At 39.3% G+C, this 18,911-nt stretch overlaps 1 protein-coding gene across 1 annotated transcript; it reads right to left on the bottom strand.

The window, feature by feature from the left end:
* Nucleotides 1-11,755: 11,755 nt before the first annotated feature.
* tmem144b (transmembrane protein 144b) lies at nucleotides 11,756-17,710 on the bottom strand. The gene is made up of 12 exons (XM_070913706.1): nucleotides 17,620-17,710; nucleotides 17,351-17,518; nucleotides 17,107-17,229; nucleotides 16,399-16,498; nucleotides 16,170-16,250; nucleotides 15,957-16,035; nucleotides 15,646-15,725; nucleotides 14,970-15,088; nucleotides 14,558-14,677; nucleotides 13,452-13,549; nucleotides 12,040-12,093; nucleotides 11,756-11,839 (listed from the first exon to the last, which is right to left on the bottom strand). Exons 1-12 carry the CDS (start codon nucleotides 17,708-17,710, stop codon nucleotides 11,756-11,758), a joined length of 1,197 nt encoding a protein of 398 aa, XP_070769807.1.
* Nucleotides 17,711-18,911: the final 1,201 nt, after the last annotated feature.

The raw sequence follows: 18,911 nt of genomic DNA, 5'->3' as shown, positions 1-18,911 counted from the left end.
TCTTAGTCCAGTCAGTAGATACTATAACGTGCAGAGGACAGAAAAGAATAGAGGGAGAATTTCAATAACAACAAAATACACTACCCTGGAATTGAAGTGTCAACAGAGAGAAAAAGTCCTCATTAAAAAGATCTCATTCATGTATTGGAAACCTATTGTCCTATACAATTTTCTACAAGATAAAGAAATGGCAATTTTAAAAACCTATTTCAGCAATTCTTCACTGCCTTTGTCCAATTATCTGTATTGAAATTCTAATACACTGGAGTATGGTTTCAGAGAAGGTCAGTCTGGTTATCAGGACTCTGAAAGACACATTTTATTTAAAAAGAAGGCACACGTTTTGCAGGAAAAGGGTTGTTGAGGCAGTTTTCATGTCAGTCTTGGACTACGGTGATGTAATTTATATTGCATGCATCCTCTTCAACTCTTCAACTTCTGGACTCTGTCTATCACTCTGGCTTGAGATTTATTAGCAGTGATGTCTATGGTACACATCTTTGAATCTTATATAACAGGGTGGGATGCCGCTGCTTTTAATTTTAGTGCATCTCACTTTAATGCACTTTACCTTTTGGACGTTTTAGAAATTTGATCTCAAACCTCCCAACCTCTACGTGTAACATAACTGTATTTCATTCTACATTTTAATTATCTTAATATAGCTATCAAATTGTTTCCCCTAAAAGTTTTTACGGCTTTTCATTAGCTAATTGTGTATTGCCGTTTCTCTGTTAGTATTTCTCTTTGCTGTTTCTTTTCCTTTTCTCTGCTTTTGTTATTGACGCGTTGTCATTGTAAATGAGCATCACCCCTCAATGATCTCTCAAGTATAAATAAAGGTTAATGAATGAACGAACACGGTGTAAAGATAACAACCTGGTGGTGAAACACTAAGCACCCTTTGAATAATTGAGTCACTTATGTTACACATAGTTAGGTTGTCACAGCAAATACACATGTAACGACTGTCTGTGTTCTGGTGGAGACTGAAAAGCTGTTCGGGCATAGTGAGAGGGAGAACCAGAAAAAAAGAAATGTCACAGGAAGATTGCGCTCCCTCACTCTCTGAAGCAGAAAGTTATATGCCTTGACTTTTCTTATCTAATCATTTCTTTTCATTCTCATAATCAGAGTAGGGCTGCAACTGAGGATTATTTTCATTATCAATTATTCTGAAGATTATTATTGTGAGGTACCAGAAAACTGTGAAAAATACTGGAACAATTTCAAACAAGTTCAACCAACAGTCCAAAACCTAAAGATATTTAATCTACAATCAGATGATACAAAGAAAAGCAACAAATTCTCATGATTGGTAAGCTTGAACTAGAGAATGTTATTTAAATGATTAACCAATCAACAAAATAGTTGGCGATACATTTTCTGTCAATCTATTCAACACGTAAGTCTTCACACACTCATGTTGTGCATCCAAACATTGTTCAAAGTCAAGAACTTTATTTTAAATTCTAGTGGAGATCCCAGCGTCTCCAAAATACTGTTTTTCAGGCTGAATTTGGGGAAATGTGTATAATAGTATGCACATTAAATGGTGCAGCCATAAAAAACACACCTGAGTCTTTAAGGGTTTGAATTGGCCCGGTTCAGGACCGTCTCAAGATTGATTCCCAAGAAAAGTAAAACTGAAAAATGCTGTTTGAAAACACTTCTGACAAAGCGTAAATCTCACCTTTGTGTCACTTGTCCAAGTAAGTTTCCTAGTGCAGCGTCTTCTTGTGGTGTGTCAAAACGTAATGGGCTCATTACTGCCCCCTGAAGCCGGTGGGCAGAAATCACCCACTGATACTTGACGGGTGGTGAGAACCGCAGTTGTAGACTGTGTTTTCCCCCCACGAGGGCCAACAGCGAGCCCATTCCACACTCAAAATAAACTTTGACAAGCAACACAAAGGTGAGATTTATGCTTATTCTCAGGTGTTTTGAAACAGTATTTTTCAGATTTGCAAGAGGAAAGACTTGAGGGATGAAGACTAACTGGTTGGTTTGGTGAATGAACGTCTGGTTAACCTCTGTTAAAGAGCAGAGCGCACAGCCGCTTCCCTGAGACATCCTGTGTGACCATCCGGCACTGTCTCTCACACAGTGTATGAGACAGTCCCAAACCAGGCTAGGCTTGAATATGTCCCCTCAGTGTAAACATCATGTAGCTTCAATGAAGAGCTGGAACAAGCTGATCCAGAACGTATACGACACTGAAATGGAATGGGTGAACTTAATGTTGAAGGGTTAATTGACTCATTGTTTCAGCTCTGAAACAGAGTAAGAACAAAATCTGAATAAAACCCTGTCATGTAAACAACACTTTATTCCAATTCCAAAAGAAATTTAATTGAATTTTATAGCAATCTCTTCAGCAGACCATATAATTATGTTCTATGCTCGTAATATCTTTGCTCTTTCTGTGCATGCTTGCCGATGTGATGGGAAATAATATTGGGTGCAGGGCCTTCCTGCCATGTGTACTGCTGGTGTAATAAAATGATTTATCAGTAGAAAGCACAGCAGTAAAGCAATAACAGTGCCAAACACTGGATACATCTCCAAGTTTGCCATCTTTGTGTGCTGGATTAAAGAACTCCTGTTCTTGATTACTGAGTGTAGAAATATCAACAGCAAACCTTAAATCATCAGTGTAATTTGTGACTTTTGTTTAATCCGTCTTCATATTGATTTAATTCTGAGAAATAAGAAAAATTTATGGCGATGTAACTGCAGTCACTGTGCCCAATGTTATCACATCTCTTTCCTAGCACTTTCTGGTTCCATTCAATTTATAGAAGGATTAAATTATTCTAGATAAGACACATCGATAATACATAGGCACATGGCAATGTCTTATTAGGAGTCAAACTAAAATTATTATTATTCATAACAGGAAATTAGAGGTTGAATGTTGTCTTTGAAATTCAGCTGTGAAGCAAGTCGTCAGGTTGGCTTCTGTATGGATTATAATTAGGATAATATTTGGTCATTTTCAAGGTGAAAAGCCCTCAGTGGGAGATTGATGTACACTGAATGGATGCATGCCTCAGTCAGCGTAGGCCTGCATCTCCCAGATATTGATTCAAATCATCTGCAGTATAGACAGTTTGTTCTGTACAAAGCTGCCTATCAGTGTCTCTGGGTTCTGTTTCTTTTCTTTCTCTCCTTTTCATATTTTTTACTCTCCCCCATTTCTCGTCAGGTTTTTCTGTGAACAAAGAGGTTCTTGGTTTCGTATGAAGTCAAAACCACAGCTCAATGACATTGTGTGAAATCTGAACACAGTTACTGTTACACGAAAGCAGGCTCCGTTCTGCTTCTATCATCCTTGAGCAAGAAAGCCTCAGGACTGAGGACAGGATGCCAGTGCATTACCACACAATGTCCAGAACCATGACTAACCCTGGTGTCAATCACTGCGACTGAGCTTGTCAACCACACAGCACAAGAAGACCCTCAAGAGAGAAGGAGAGGACGAGTGGGCGTGTTGCTAGCACAGGGCTCCTGACTATCGGTTGCACTGCTGCCTCTATGTTTTTCAGTTATTGGTGCAACACAAATGTCCTACATTTAACGCTTTGTTTTAATTGATTAAGCGACTAATTGTTTCTGTGTCTTAACCCCTGAACCACCATTCCCACACTAAAGTTCATGACAAAATACTTTTCAAACCATTGGCCGAATTCTCATTAGCCTCACTAACCTTGTCAGTCAGTGGTAGTTGCAGTATTGAATGTGCGTGTGGTGTTGTGAAGGCAAAACAAAAAGGAAAACCAAACTAAAAAGATAGATGATGATGGTGAAAGAGACAGAATGAGGAGCCAGCCTAAATAACCGAAACCCAGCCCGGTGCAAGGCATCAGGTTAGATGGCTCCGCCCATCTCTACCTGCAGACATAGGCAAAGGGAAAAAACACAAGACGGCAGGAGGAGCGCTGACAGAGTCAGGGGCTGTCACAGAATGTTAGCATTCAGCTGAATGCACATAATTAACTTTTGGCGTCGATGCCACCTGCAGGCCAGACCCATTAGTGAGAAAGATCTAAGAAAAACAGTGGTCGTATCTTCATTTTACATACATCCACAAACATGTTGTTGCCTGTTGTGTAATGACACATGCAACCTCATGGGGCTGCCCATGTTCATTTCTATCTGGCAAGCTGCTAGCTCTTCCAGACATTGATATGACATCTTGAGGTGGCCTGAGCTTAAGTCTATATATTAGTATCACCAGTGAGTAACTCCTATCACCTCAAAAACAAACAAGAAATAAGCAAAGATAAGAGAGCCTGGAACAACATGAGAGAAAAAAATGGCTTTCTGGGTCACTTTTAAAATCAGTCGGTCTGAGCTGTCTTGTGGCAGGAAACACTGACCTTCCCACTTTCAAAATAGCCTTTGCCACACTCCAGGCAGAATCAGCATCACATACTGCACCCTGAGCACCACTGGGCACAGTTGGTTCATGTGCGATAACAACACAACAGCAAAACACTAACCATTTTATTTCAAAGTATGTGCACAAGGGCAAATGAGCACTACACTTCTTACACATCAGAGTAAAGGCACCATTCATCTCTGTCCAGCCACATCTCCCTATTCCATTCATACTGATTTCCTGAGTTGCTAATGTATTTATCCCATGTCTGACTGCAATCAACTTGTCTTGACTCATGCACCCCACTGCTTCCACATTCACTATCCAAAAAGCATTCGGTTAATGGCTGCAAGCAGGATGCGAAGTTTGACATCCGCTCAAGGAAGCACAAGGTTGCAACAATGCTTTGGGCTTACATTTCATTGGCCTTTAAATGCATAAAGATCCCAATTTTACAAAACGGTGCACCTAGCTGCTGTGAATGACTGTCAAGTTTAGCTTTTCAACCTCGGCACAGGATGTCCTATCAGCTCTTATAAATACAAAATGTTTGCTGAGCACCCAACTCTGGCTCTCTCCTTCTATCCCTCTGTCTGCACCGACAGGAAGCATCAGCAGATGGATGTATTATGATGCGTGGTAGCCTACAATTCCACTGATGCCCACTTCACACAGGTGACTTCAAGCATGACTGGTGAAATTCACCTCAGAGGTCCTCACTTTTTTAACCTGCGATGAAACTTTGAGCCATACCAACTAAAGCTTTATATCTGTAAGACTGTCAGTATCAGATGGCATTTATTTGCATGAGGCTGTGGTCTTTATTTAGTCCCTATTTTTGTTAATAAAGTATGCGTTATGACTCTAAATTAAACAAATCTAACGTGTAAAACAGTTGCAGTAAAATGCTATTATTCTGTAATGCAGTGACAGCTTGCATAGCAGATTGGAGTTTTACAATCATTTCTCAGAAACAGAGCCGCTCTGGAGGCTGGAGAGCCTAACTGACTTCTCCTATTAACTCTGCCAAAATGGAAGCTCTGCCTACAACATGTAACCTAAAACTACAACTCAAACCTGATTCTTTTCAAGAATTAGGTCTACAAGTAAAGTTGGTTAGTGCGGTTGAATTTTAGTTTTTACAGTTGAGGCTAAGTGAAGGTTCACATTCAGTGGTACTGCAGTCATATTCACATCCCAAAAAAACTGATTGGTTGCCTCATGTGTATATTTTAGATAATTGTGCAGAGAGAATTAGATAATGTCGGGTCTTGACTGATGGTGATGGCTGGTGCTAAAGTGACTGCAACTTGCATCTTTAGTTTTTTTTGTGACCAATTTGTGATTAAGTTTAACATAATGAGCAATAATGAGATGCATTTACCTGTGTAGGTAATCCACAAAAAACAGAGCACAGATTTCCTTAACTGCCTGGACTAAAGCTGCAATACACCAACATAAAGCAATTTAAATCAGCACCTAATGTTAATGTAGGGATGTAGTTATTTTTGTCCAATTTAAATGTACTTCATTCTCATTTGTGTCCCAACCTAACAAAGCACTTCATGCAAAACCACCCACCTCATGGCATACACTTTAGACAAATGGTGCACTCAGTTAATTAATGCCACTGTTAGCTTTTACATTACTGGCATTTGTAACCATTCTCATTACGAAAAGTGACCCTAATGACCATTAGCTGTGCAAATATGAGTCTACATGGATTCATATACAAGAACTCCAGTTTCAGACATAATGTCCTACCCACTTGAAAGGCCTAATTTGAAGTGTGTCCCCTGTTAAGAACCTCTGCAGAGCTCAGGGGGAGGGGACTGGGATCTGGTCTTATCTGAGAAATTAAGGAAGAAAGCATGAGATGAGGGGAGAAAAATATAACCATAATGATTTTAATGAAACCCTGGGTACAGTAGCTGTTTCCACTGAGACACCCTCAGTAGCAGATTTAGCAACAGCTTGACATCCTGTTGTGACTCGAAAAGAATGGCTATGGTTTCCCATGAAATAAATGAAGGAGAACAAAGCTGTGCCCTCTCTGTGGGTGAAATTAACTGCTAGTAGAAAGTATGCTGATAATGCTAAAGTCATAATATAGGGAGTATTAAAAGCCTAGAGTTGATATCGGGGAAGGAAATTTGCTCTTTAATTAAGTCTCTGAAAACATCAGTAGAACAGTAATTGCATTTTACAAGTTTACCCAAAGGTGACCTACAAAAAGACCTTTTGCAGGCTGGCTCTGGTGTGTTATTTACACCATCCAGTACAGAGCGGACCTTGCATGCCAAATGAGCTTCACAAGTTCACAAGAAACATTTCTATACTGTACCCAGTAAGAGGCTGTGAGTAAGATGACCGACCAATCACAGTTCTGGAGGTTGTTTTCAAAGGAGGTGATGCAAGAAATCCGTTCATTCATTCTTCCAATTATTTATTTGTCCAAAACATCTGCGATGTAAATGAAAATCCAGTTGTAGTCATGTAAACACTGACAGAAACAACAAGACCAAATGTCAAAACTTTGAACAGTTGCACAGTTATCATAGTTATCGGATCCTGATGGTGTTACAGACTCCTACACAACGTTGTACTGACATGGGTGAAATACTAAAAATGGACGTTTTTATATAGGCCTACTGCTTACAATTACTTCAGGTCACGCAGAAATGAATGGATATTGTCAAGTCAAAGTTGTGGTGTCTGGTGTGACGTACAATGTGACAGACAATCCCTTTAAAATTGCATGGCTATGATGGCATGAGTCATGTAATTATGTTGTTCAGAGGCTGGGGTGGTCGACTGGTTTTGGGGGACTCAGTGTAGCCTTTCATATTAATGGCACTTTGATCCTTTCATCTTTCAAAACCACTCCATCTAAAATAAACCTTTGGTCTATGCAGCTTTAATCTGCCTATGAAGACATTTTGTGGACAGGTTTATAGACAGAGGTGTGGAGATTTGCGACCATGAAGTTTCAACGAATGACATCTATCCCGAGCCCAGTTGTGCATGCATTAAACCTGCCTGACATCCAGACGGATTTATGTCCATCTGCACTTGACATTTCATCCAAAACCAAGCAGAAATCTGTTTGACGGGATGACAGACGTGGAAGAAGAATTACTCTTAACATGTTTACAAATGTTAGGTATAAATGAGGTATTGACCTAATTGACAGTTTATATTAAAATGTCCCTACACATGCTGTAGCTATGTGCTTCTATTAATTATTCATTTTACAGTGAAACTGATCCAAGCATAAGATCCTCCTTCCTTATACATGCCATGATGACAGCTGCTGCATCCTCCTCCCTCGTCCCTCCTCTTCATCTGTTATTCATATAAACCTCTCCTGTTATTTCAGACCTTTCATTCCACACCTGTCCACCAGCTGTCACTATTGAGGAGCTCGCTGAAGCCGACCTGACCCTGTCCTGTCCAGCTTCTGTGTATATGTAGAGGACAGCTATCAATCACTTCCTGCCAGGTTGTTTATCCACCCATCATCAGTTACCTGTCTGCACCGGGCCGATCACCGTCTGTCTGCCTTTTGACTACTGGCTCTTCTCTGGATTTGTTTGTTTTCGCACATAAATGGTTAAAACTATGTACAAAAAACTACGTACGACTATGCAGATAGACACAGTTCTATTTAAAATTCAACAGGAAAAATTAACCACATAAAGTCAGAAGGAATGTTTTCTGTTAAAGGAATAGTTCAACATCTTGGGAGATATGTTTATTCACTTCATTGGTGAGAGTTGATGCGAAAATTGATACATATATCTGTCTTCGATATAAAGCAGTTTAGCTTAGCATAAGCACTGGAAACAGGGGGAAACAGTTAGCCTGGCTCTGTCAAAAGGTAACACTGAGTCGAGGAAGTTACTGCACCCAACCAAAAAGCAATCGGTCACATTACCTCCAGTAAAACCACATCTTGTCATTTTTACACGTCGTTTTTGTGCAGATTAAACAAAGCAGATACGATGTATTAATCTGTGAGCTTTAGAGGTGCTGGTAGGTGGAGGTTGTAACCTTTGGACAGAGCCAGATGTTTCCCCCTGTTTCCAGTTGTTATGTCAAGCTAAGCTAAGCAGCTGACTGTAGCTTCATATTTATTATAGACATGAGAGTGATATCTATCTTATGTAACTCTCAGCAAGAAAGCAAATAATTATTTTCTAAATGTTAAACTATTCCTTAATATTTTCTTACATCTTTAATTACATTATAATCAGTTGTATGTTTTTTTTCTAAGTATGCATCCAGTTTAATTACAGTGGAAAAATAAGTATTTACAAATGTGGTTCAAACATGGTCTTAATACAGTACACGCAGGCAGGGAAGTTTTACAAGTTCGATTTTTTAAATAGTACCCAAACTGTTGTTTTTAAAACATGCGGCACCTAATTTAGAAACGACTGGGCCTCGTTGCATCATGTGTACCTACAGCACATCTAATTGTGTGTGTGGAAATGAACTTGCCTTAATAAGCTGAAAAAGCATTTTACTGCCTCTGTGTGCATCCGAGATTTACATGACTAAAGGGATAGGATTCCCTCTGTGTGATAATCCTGTTTAAGAGCATAACACCATTATGACAAATTTTCTTTTCAACCTAAAGCTCTTCAGTAAACAGTCACGGAGCGTGGCAAATACTGCTCCAGTTTAAACAACACTGTTTCTCACTCCTCACTCTCAGGAGGAGCAGAAGTTGGATCCACCTTCCATGATGACCGTGTTTCAAATTTCCCGTCCTGAAATATATTGATCATCAAATGTGTGAAGAGTATGGAGAAGACACAGAGTTGGAAATGCCAGTTAAATTCTTCTAATCAAGAAGGGATTTTAAAGTCCAATTCCCACTTCATGTTTTGCCCTTTCACTTTATTTGCAAATTTCAATTATGCACTGAAACAGATGAGGAGAGTCAAGTGGGCCAGTCAATTTTGGAGATTAAATATGTTTTGCAATGAATTACACAAGCTGCTCAGAACCTCTTAATGGGTTCATTTGGATTCTGGATTAACTTTGATGAATGGAACTGAGGATAACAGCTCTGGTCTCAGTCCTTGTCTGCAGAAACTCAGCTCTTCATATCAAGGCGCTGTGCATCTCTGAGCTTGTCAGCTCACATCATTGTGTGTGTTAAAAACAAACGGGAGCTGAGGGGGCTGTTACTTTTAATGTTTGATTAGCTTAGCCGCGTTTCAGAGCAGTTTCAATGGTTTTGGACACAGCTGTCTGCCAAGTTTAACATAGTTGCTGTGTGAAAACAAGCATGGGTTCCTGCTGCTAAAATCTAATTAGCATGAATGGTTTAAATCAGTGCCACGCTGGTGGTTCACTAATGGCAAACAGTTTGATTTTAAATGATCTGATTTTCTACAATCAATGCTCGAACAGTGAAATTGAAATTAAAAATGCATGTTGTGCAGACAACTTCGTTCAAACCCACAACTTCAAGCTCCCATTTAAGATCACATGGTAGTACTGAATACTTTGTTATGCTGAACTTTGTTCAAAATGTCATCTACAGTGGTTCATAGCCACATAAAATAACCCAATAAATAAATAAATAAATAGAGCCTTGGATTTTATTCTCTCACCCAATTTAGGCATCAAGAATCAAGCAGTACTCTCTTTGGGCCCAATCAGCAGCAATAAGGACATTTTATGACATTTTAGCTGCTGTTGTAAAGCAACAGATGAGAAGATCTGAAAATAATGAGGAAGACAAACAAAGGCATACTGTTTAGATAAGTGTTCCAGCCAAATGTCATCTCCTTCTGTGAAAACCCGTCTCATCCAGGAAACCTGTGTCATCTCTCATTTCTATGATGTCTGTCTCGTCACTGTGACCCGTCCACTGAAGCATAAATGCCAAAAGAAAATGTCCATAAAAAGGGCACTCTCAGAAAAGCTAAAAAAAAACACAAACATGAGTTTTCTTGTGAAAAGTAGTTCCAGTCTTTAGATTTTCATTATTCATTTATAAAAAAAACCCATGCATAGATATTTACATGATTAATATTAGTGTTTTCATGAAACATTTAGGCACCGTCAAACAAATCATTGTGATGTTGTGAAATAGAAATAATTGATAGTTAAACTGTTATATATGTTAAGTGTTGGCTTTTTAGTCTCTACACTGAAAACTGAAACTCTTTATTGGTCTGAACCATTGGACAATAGCCACAACAAACCATGTTTATTCATTTAATTTATTTAAGCTGTGTGCATTGCTTTGTAGCTTCTGGTAGACCACCACTAGGGGGCACCAAAGTCTGAAATTATCAAATTCTTCAGAGAACAGCTTCTCTTCTCAATTAAACAATTGATCTTTGTGTTACTTTAACTGTAATAAATACAAAATTATCTCGAGTTATACAATCAGCACAGTGATACGGCCCTCACTTGTGCTCCCTCTTAATAATTAATGTTTGCTTTTGTCTGTCAAGACTGAGGGCTAAGCTCTTGTTTGCAAACATGTGTGAACAACCACTGTATTTAAAAAGGTCAATCTTACTGTTGGCACATCTTTCAAGCAAACCAGGCAACAGCATCAACCATCTTTTTGTTTTATTTGTAATATTTAGTCACACTTTTAATTGACTAACATAGCATAACCTCAGTACCACATCTTCCTCCACCTCCAATGTGATTTAATGAACACCATATATTTATTCAGGAAGGCCACTCCAGTCAACTTTGTGCCATCATCTATGTTCCCCCATATGCACCATCCAAACCAATCAGAGCACACTGCTTCAATGACATTACACTGCACACAAAGTGAGCTGTATGGGGAGAAGACGGGCATGAGGCCAGGAACTGCGAGAAAACAACCACACTGTTGACAGGAATATAAGTACTGTATGCCAGATTTCTATATGAGACAAATGCATATAAAATGTTGTTTGTGGGAGCAGATGTACACAGTTATGTGTCAATATCATAGATGTTTTGATAGCAGCATGTGTGAGCCAAAACAAACAAACACACAAAAAAGCCAAACAAACAAACGTGCAATAGCTTAATATTACAGTCGCTCTGACAACAACTGTTAGCTTGTGAGTGACGTGTTAAACATGTATGTACATTTTATAACCAACCAGAAGGAATGAGGGTTGTTGCTGTAAGACACTGCCACCAAATGTTAGCTCAGAGTATAAACCCTGCTGGTTCATTAGGACATTTCCAAAATCTAACAAAGAAAGCGTTACATTCACCATGCATTTTGGTTTATTTCAATGGGGTTCAAAGAGTTTTATAAAACCAAGGACATTGTTTTCTACTGTAAGTCAATTAGAGAACAGCAGTAAATATATAATGAAAATATGATTTACATTATTAGAGCTTTGAGATGGCAGTCAGCAAGGAGCCGGTCAGCACGACACAGGAGGCCAAGGAAAAGATGAAGCAGTTGGCTAACCCCTGAGGGGGAAAACAGGTGTTTAACATCACCTCTACTCAAAATGTTTGGTTTCTATTGTGTTCTTTTTTTTACAGGAACTGAATCATGAAAGCTTTTCCATTTCAGATTCATAATAAAGTAGTTTCACCAGTGAATCTTCAGTTGGATGACGCTTAAAGTAATGTTCTCCTTGGTAAACTGTGTCTGTACACCTACTCACCTTAATCTCTCTGAACACCAAGGATCCCCACAGTGCTGCAACCAGACCGTAACCCTACAGAGAAGAAAGCAGACAACAAACTATTTATTTAGCATGAACCAATGATTCAAGTTATTTACCTTTAATCTGCTTCCAGATCTTGAGGGTCTTGCAAGGGAGGTTTTTAAACTCATGCATATTACTTTGTATAGTGATCCTTATTTTCCCCCTTTCACATTTACCAGTAAGTACCGAGCAAAAATGAATCAATGTGTGAATGTAACTGAAGCTGGTTATTTGTTGTGACATCTTCTGCAACTTCGAGGAGGAAGGGGGAAAAGGAGGACAGAAATGTTGAGGACTTTTGCGACAGTTTATTTCAGTTATGCCGCAGCTGTACATACACATACATGGTACTGTGTAGTCACTGATAATTAACATATTGTAGGTTATATAGACTGTCTATATTGTCTTAACAAGCATGGATGGATGAATCTTTTTCCTTGAGCCCATTTTAATGAATACTTTTAATTGGGCCAGTTTTAACATGCCAATAATAATATTTGCATTGCTTTAATAAGGGATTAGAATAATAAACATCTGAAGGTTTGTTAGTGGCCTTTAGAGGCGACCATGTTCATTACATTCAGTGACTGAACCAAACTATATGCTGACAAGTGAAAAAGCATGAATGTAAACGTGATGCAGGATGGCATTAGTTTTGCCTCACCAGGGCTCAAGGACAGCAGGTTGATCCATCCAACACTGAGTCTGGAGCAAGACGTCTCAACAACTGCCATTAAAATTGGCCCCAGAGAAAAACCTATGGATGACTTTTGGTGACCCTGTCACCTTTCATTTGGGTCAGAATATCCCCCTTGACCAACACTTTTCTTTCATTAAAACCTATAATGAAAAATAATGGCTCGATTTCTATGGTCCCCAGAGGATGAATCCTTTTTTGTGCCTTTGACATTTTTGCTACACCATCAGGCCAAAAAATCTTGTACACAAAAAATGATAATATGCAGATTGCCACTGCATTTACTGAATAGTCATGCTCTTCTTGGACATTAACTTTTTTTTTATTCTGGACACTCAAAATGTCCACAGATAAATTATGCATTACCCGATACCACTAGCAGATGCAAAGAAATCTTTTGGGTGACCTGAGCCATTCACCATGCTGGTCTGTTTAGGTTTGCAGCTGAACATCTCAAGTGTCTCTTCATCAGATTACACTGGGATGTTGATGGATGTTAAGCATACCTGAAACCTCTGAACAAGCCTTGAGTGTTACTCAGTGTGATGTTCTCTCTCAACATATAGCAGTATGCAAATAATCAATTTGCATCTGCCAGTTCAAGTGGTTTTAAAGAAAGTGTTCATTCCATCAACCAGCCCACTCAGCTGTTCGGATGTGATGCACTTACTGCACTGACGATAGGAAAGGTAATGACCGCACTCAGGTAGTTATTGGCCAGGAACCAGCAGTATGTGCCCAATGCCCACATCAATCCAGACAGTAGACCTGAAGAGCAAAAGGAGACAAGGGAGTGTACTTTTGCTTGAGTCAAGTGCAAAATATAGGTAGGTATAACAGTAGTACAAAAGTATACAAAAACAAATGGAGATGAGAATAAGTGCCAGGCTCACAAATTGAAGAGTGGCTCCCATGAAAGTAGGCTCAGTGGGTAGCCTCTGTAGGCCACCCACGAAGATGTAAACCAAAGTACTTATCTAAACTCAAAAGCCACACTGCATGCCAGGTTTTGGGCCCGAGTGGACATGTTTGCCCCAAGCAGTTTTGCCTGAACCAACATTTCCAAATATTCCCCTGAGTGGTTGTGTTTGCACATGCAGGTTGGCAAAGGAAGCTTCTGCATTTCCTCTTATTCTTCCTGACTTGGTGAGAGTCAAACTGGAGCTATTATTAAACACTCTGTTGGCCCCTTGTGCATGACAGCTTAGTGGTTCACAGAAATAAGTCAGCTGACGGAAAATGGTGTCCTACTATAGCCAGGACCCCTAGTTTTAGACTCCCTGTCTGAGCTGAACAGTGTGAAAAACCAGATGCCAATTCTGAGGAAGCAGTTTGTGGTTGGCTTATGGCCCATTAAAATGAAGAGATGTCTTGCAACCCCTCATCACAAGTTATGGGCTGAGTTTGGACATGAGTCATCAGCAGACTTCCTTTTTAGACAGTTTCATTTGCATGATTTTTAGTGGCCTGAAGAGGTGAAAATATCTAGTATTTGACAAGAAAACATGTCCGAAAGGAATTCACACAATGCTGTGTTTTTCTTTAATATTTCTTTGATCATGAATTTACGTTGGAAAGAAAAAGAAACATTCTCACTACACTGGCAGATTTTTTTCACTTGTTTTAAGAAAATAAAAAAAGGGAGATGTTTGTGATCTTGTGACTCCTCAGATTTATCTTGTACAGGTCCCCCCTTATAAAGTGTAAAGTAATCTTAAATTAATAATGACTCAAAAGATAATGCTTATGTCACAGTACTGGTAAACTGCGCGTTACCTGGAAGGATGGCTCTGGAGTAGACCCTGGGCTTGTTATTCATGGCAGCACAGTAGATGGCAAAGTACACTGTGCTTGCAACAAAAATGCCAGAGCACTGCGCGTAAACATAGTCGAGGTCTGAAGAAGTTGAAACAAGAATTGACAGTTTTACATCATTTGTGTTTGTCCCTGTAGGTTTACATTAAAAACAGCTAAAATCTATTGCATTCCTTTGTTTTAAAGAGATCAATCAATGCAGTCAAGAGCTGAAGCGATATAAAAACAGCAGCAAGACATTTTATTTATTACAATGTGGTACAGTCTTAAACCTGAGAGGATGTTTCAATCTTTTTTCCATTTAGTCTTTAAGTAAGATATATCAATAGTAGCTTAAAAAAAATGTAGAAGTGAAGGCAGTTATCAAACATACCATAGACACTGGCTCCATGGAACATGCTGTCATGGCTCGATGAATGGCTCTTAATGTAGAGGATGGGCGCAAAGGAGGACCCGTACAGCAGACCTGACACAACGGCAAGCAGGCAGCCACTGATGAAAGAATGAGACTGAGAAACTGCATGATGGATGGGTTTCAAATCTCCACTGACATGTCGTTGAATTTTTAATACTAATTTAAACATTACACACAATGCTGATGAAAATGGATTCTTTACATTTAAATGCGCATGTGTATATGTATACATATATTTAACATTTAATTTTAAGCAAACAATTTAAAAGTGGACAATGGAGACGGCATTTCTTACACTACTGATGCTATACTCATTCACACTTTTAATCTATCATGTTTGCTGTTTGAATTATTCATTTCATTGAGTGCTTACATTTCCCCCTGCTTATTGTATTATTTGGCTGCTGCAGCCCATTTCCCCAGTGGGATCAAAGTCTTAATTACGAAATTACTCACTAAGTCAAAGAACGGCTTCCTGTTTGTCAGCTCAACAAGACACACTTTGGGAAACAATATTTCTATTGATACTTTAATCAAAATCAATGTTTCAACAACCTTCCCTTGTCTGTGCTTTTAGCTTGCAAGCGCATTGTTTGTGCACACAGCCCACTGACTGCAAATGAGTTGAGCTCACATGAACCGCTTGGTCTTTGGTCCGATGACATCTATCCAGAACTCTGAAGAACTTGGTCCATAGCTGCTTGAATTTGTTCTCTGCAGAAAGGAACAGCATCCTAATATGGAGTCATGTTGTCTTTCAAAACAATGACACCATCAGAGCACACAAAACAAGACAAAGTCATCACAACTCACTTTGAGAAACCATGTGGCAAGAATTGATCTAGATTCTCCTTGAGAGAATATTGGTAGATTTAAATTTGCTTTAAGTATGATGTCAGAAATTTGTTCTCGAAAAATAAACTGACATCCAATCAATGTACTCACCCTGTCAATAAGTAATGGCATTGATTCAGAGTTGGGATGCAGTTCCACGTCCGTTTTCACAAAGAAAAAGATCAGGCCACTGGAACAAACACAAAAGTCATGTCTGTCATGCAAAACAAAGCCGACAATGAAACACCACCAACGTTTTTTGTTCTTGTTGCAGCTATTAGACAATCCTGCTGGCAAGAGATTTTACTTCCATATACAGTTTACCTGAGCACACACAACCCAGCTCCACAATAATTTAATATCGGCCTGGAAACATCCTGAGCAGTAATCCCAAACCAGCCAAATCTGTGAAAGACGGACACACTCACACTCACATGCCTGAATGTCCCAGAATGCCGTTTTTTAAAGTTAGTTGATTTAATTTAAAAGTCACCAAAAGAAAGGACTTTTATTTTCCATTCTGGCTGGAAGAGCATATATTAACCAGACTCACCTTGAACTGGCCCAGCCCATCAACAAACTTGAGGATCCCCAAATTAAAATCCCAAGAGCGAGGCCAATCGCTTTAACAATTGGAACAACTGCTATATTCCCTGCAGATGACATGGGAGAAAAAGTTGGCAACATGCATGTCTTATAGATAGTGTGAACCTCCCATGTGTTTTCTCTCTGTGAGGCTGGTGCCGTCTACTCTCTTGACAAAAGACTGCCGTGCACATTCAGTGATGAATCAGTTTTCCATACAATTTGAGTTTTCCCTGTATCAGTCAACTCTAAATCAAAAGATGTATGTCTAGTGCTTACAGTAAATCTGGTAATGTCCCAGTTTCATACTGTGCTGGTTCTAACCATGTTTTAAGTAAAAAATGACAAATAAAGCGTTCCGTCACTGTGCTTAAACTAAACCAAAATAGTGCACTGTCAACATTAAAGTGTACTTTGTAGTATTAATATATTGAATGAAATTGGGACACACTGTCTTTCAGTGTTCTCAAAGTTGGTGTCATCTCTCACAGGAGTACCAATGTTATCATTTTAAGGTGGACGGCAGAAGACAGACTCTTTAAATTGGATGCTTTAAGATGCTGCATCCCAACGTCCAGCTGGACACTTGAAAGACACTTGATCCTATGAGACCAAACTGCACTCAACCACATGAAGAAACACTTGAGTTTGAAGTCTTGCTCTCTTGAGACATTACCTGTAGCCCAGATGACACCTCCAAGCATTGCAAAAGGGTAGAATTTGGGCGACTGAAGCATCAAGTCTCCAACCATAGATACAACCCATATGGCTGCACAGGTTACCCATTGAAAAAACATTCCTGTAAACACAACAGGGCAAATTCTCATGAGGGCCTTTACTCAAAACTCGATTTAATAATTAAATTAAAGTATTTAATAATGTTAAACCTTTGTAAAGAAAAGCAAGCCCTGTATGCTTACCATCTCCTGTCTCTATTCTTTTGACAGGAACAAAGTTGCTTCCATACAACAGCACAGCAACCACATTTGCAGCAATTCCATAACCGAATTGAGTCATATTGGTTGAGTTAAAGGTGAAATCAGATGTTTCCAGCTTGCAAGTTGCGGCATTTTCGCCACATTTGGCAGCTGGAGGAATTTTAAAGCAAAACAAACATCCAAGATGGTTGATTTCTGGCAACTCAGCAGCCTCAGGCTTCCTCATCACAGACCAATTATAGTTTACATACCTGGTTCAGCGGCATGCTCAGTGCTGTGACAGCTCACCATCAATAATGCGGTAACAAATAAAAGCAAAGGTGGGTGTTTAGCTTCAAGCATGTTAAAACTTAATATTTGTTTCCGTGATATAGCCGGTCCACAGTGTTAAAAACCACCAGAGGCCGTGTGTGTCTGCAGCGGTGACTGACACTCAGCCAGGTGCTGCGAATTATCTCATCACTCAGTCTGACAGTGGACACATGCCCATGACGCAAACACAGAGGAGCAGGCGGGAAAAAAGCACTTCAATATGAAGACTTCCATTATGTCGGTTGTCTGAAATAATTTGTGATTTCATGAGCTATTTTTTATCTGCCGAGAGACTGTAAATAAATTACAGGTTGCAGTTTTACTCACATTTGTAGCATGTAGTAAAATATCATATTGACTGAATTAGTGTGAAATTGATTAAATAACTAAATAACTAAATAAAATGAACGATTAACAATTAAATAAGCAAAGGATAAACAAAGGATATGGTTGTTCGGGTTTGAAGAGTCATTCGCCTGCATGCTGAGGAGGACAGCGCTTATCTGGACATCAGTAGTCGTTATAGGCCACAACACAATACTTCTATATTTAAACCTGTATTTATTCTGATCAGGAAATCCTGTAGCATGCACTTCCCTACCACAAGAGGGGATATTTTGTTTCCTGCTGTTTCCCCTTTCACCCTTCTACTCTGTTCCACCGTGTCTCCACGATCGCAATAGTCTGCACTCAGCTAATTAAGAATTAAAGAAATGGACCAGCAGATGTCGCCTAAAACGCGCGGATGTGTAATGGATCAAATATTCTTTGTACTTCAACTTAAAGCATGTAACTCATTAACATCACCTGAAACTTCTGTGTTTAGATTTAATCAGATAATGTGTAATAATTCTTATGGCATTTTAATACTGACACTAATATTCCTATTCGTATGAGCTCATATTGGGCTGAAGGATTTGCACGGGAGGCTATCCAAAATATAGGACAACTTCATATGCTACTTTTCTTTTTAGCTTTTGCTGAACATTTTCTAAAGTTTTCTCACAGGAATCCGATGCTTTGTTCAATGAGCAGCATCAGGCTGATGCAGACTATGAAGTGAATTACATGCATAAGGTGTCCCTTCATTTTTTTACCACATCATAGGATCATATCTGAAAGAAGAAAGGGAAAAAAATCCGGCCGCCTCATGTTGGGTTGGAGGGTGGTTTCCCAGGCCGTCCATCCCCTACACTGTTGTCTCCTGCACTGTGTGGCCACAAATCCTCCC

This window comes from Enoplosus armatus, chromosome 10 (assembly GCF_043641665.1).
Source record: "Enoplosus armatus isolate fEnoArm2 chromosome 10, fEnoArm2.hap1, whole genome shotgun sequence".
Taxonomy (NCBI): Eukaryota; Metazoa; Chordata; class Actinopteri; order Centrarchiformes; family Enoplosidae; genus Enoplosus; species Enoplosus armatus.
Note: the sequence above shows the minus strand (reverse complement) of the source record. Positions and strands in the feature narration are given on the sequence as shown.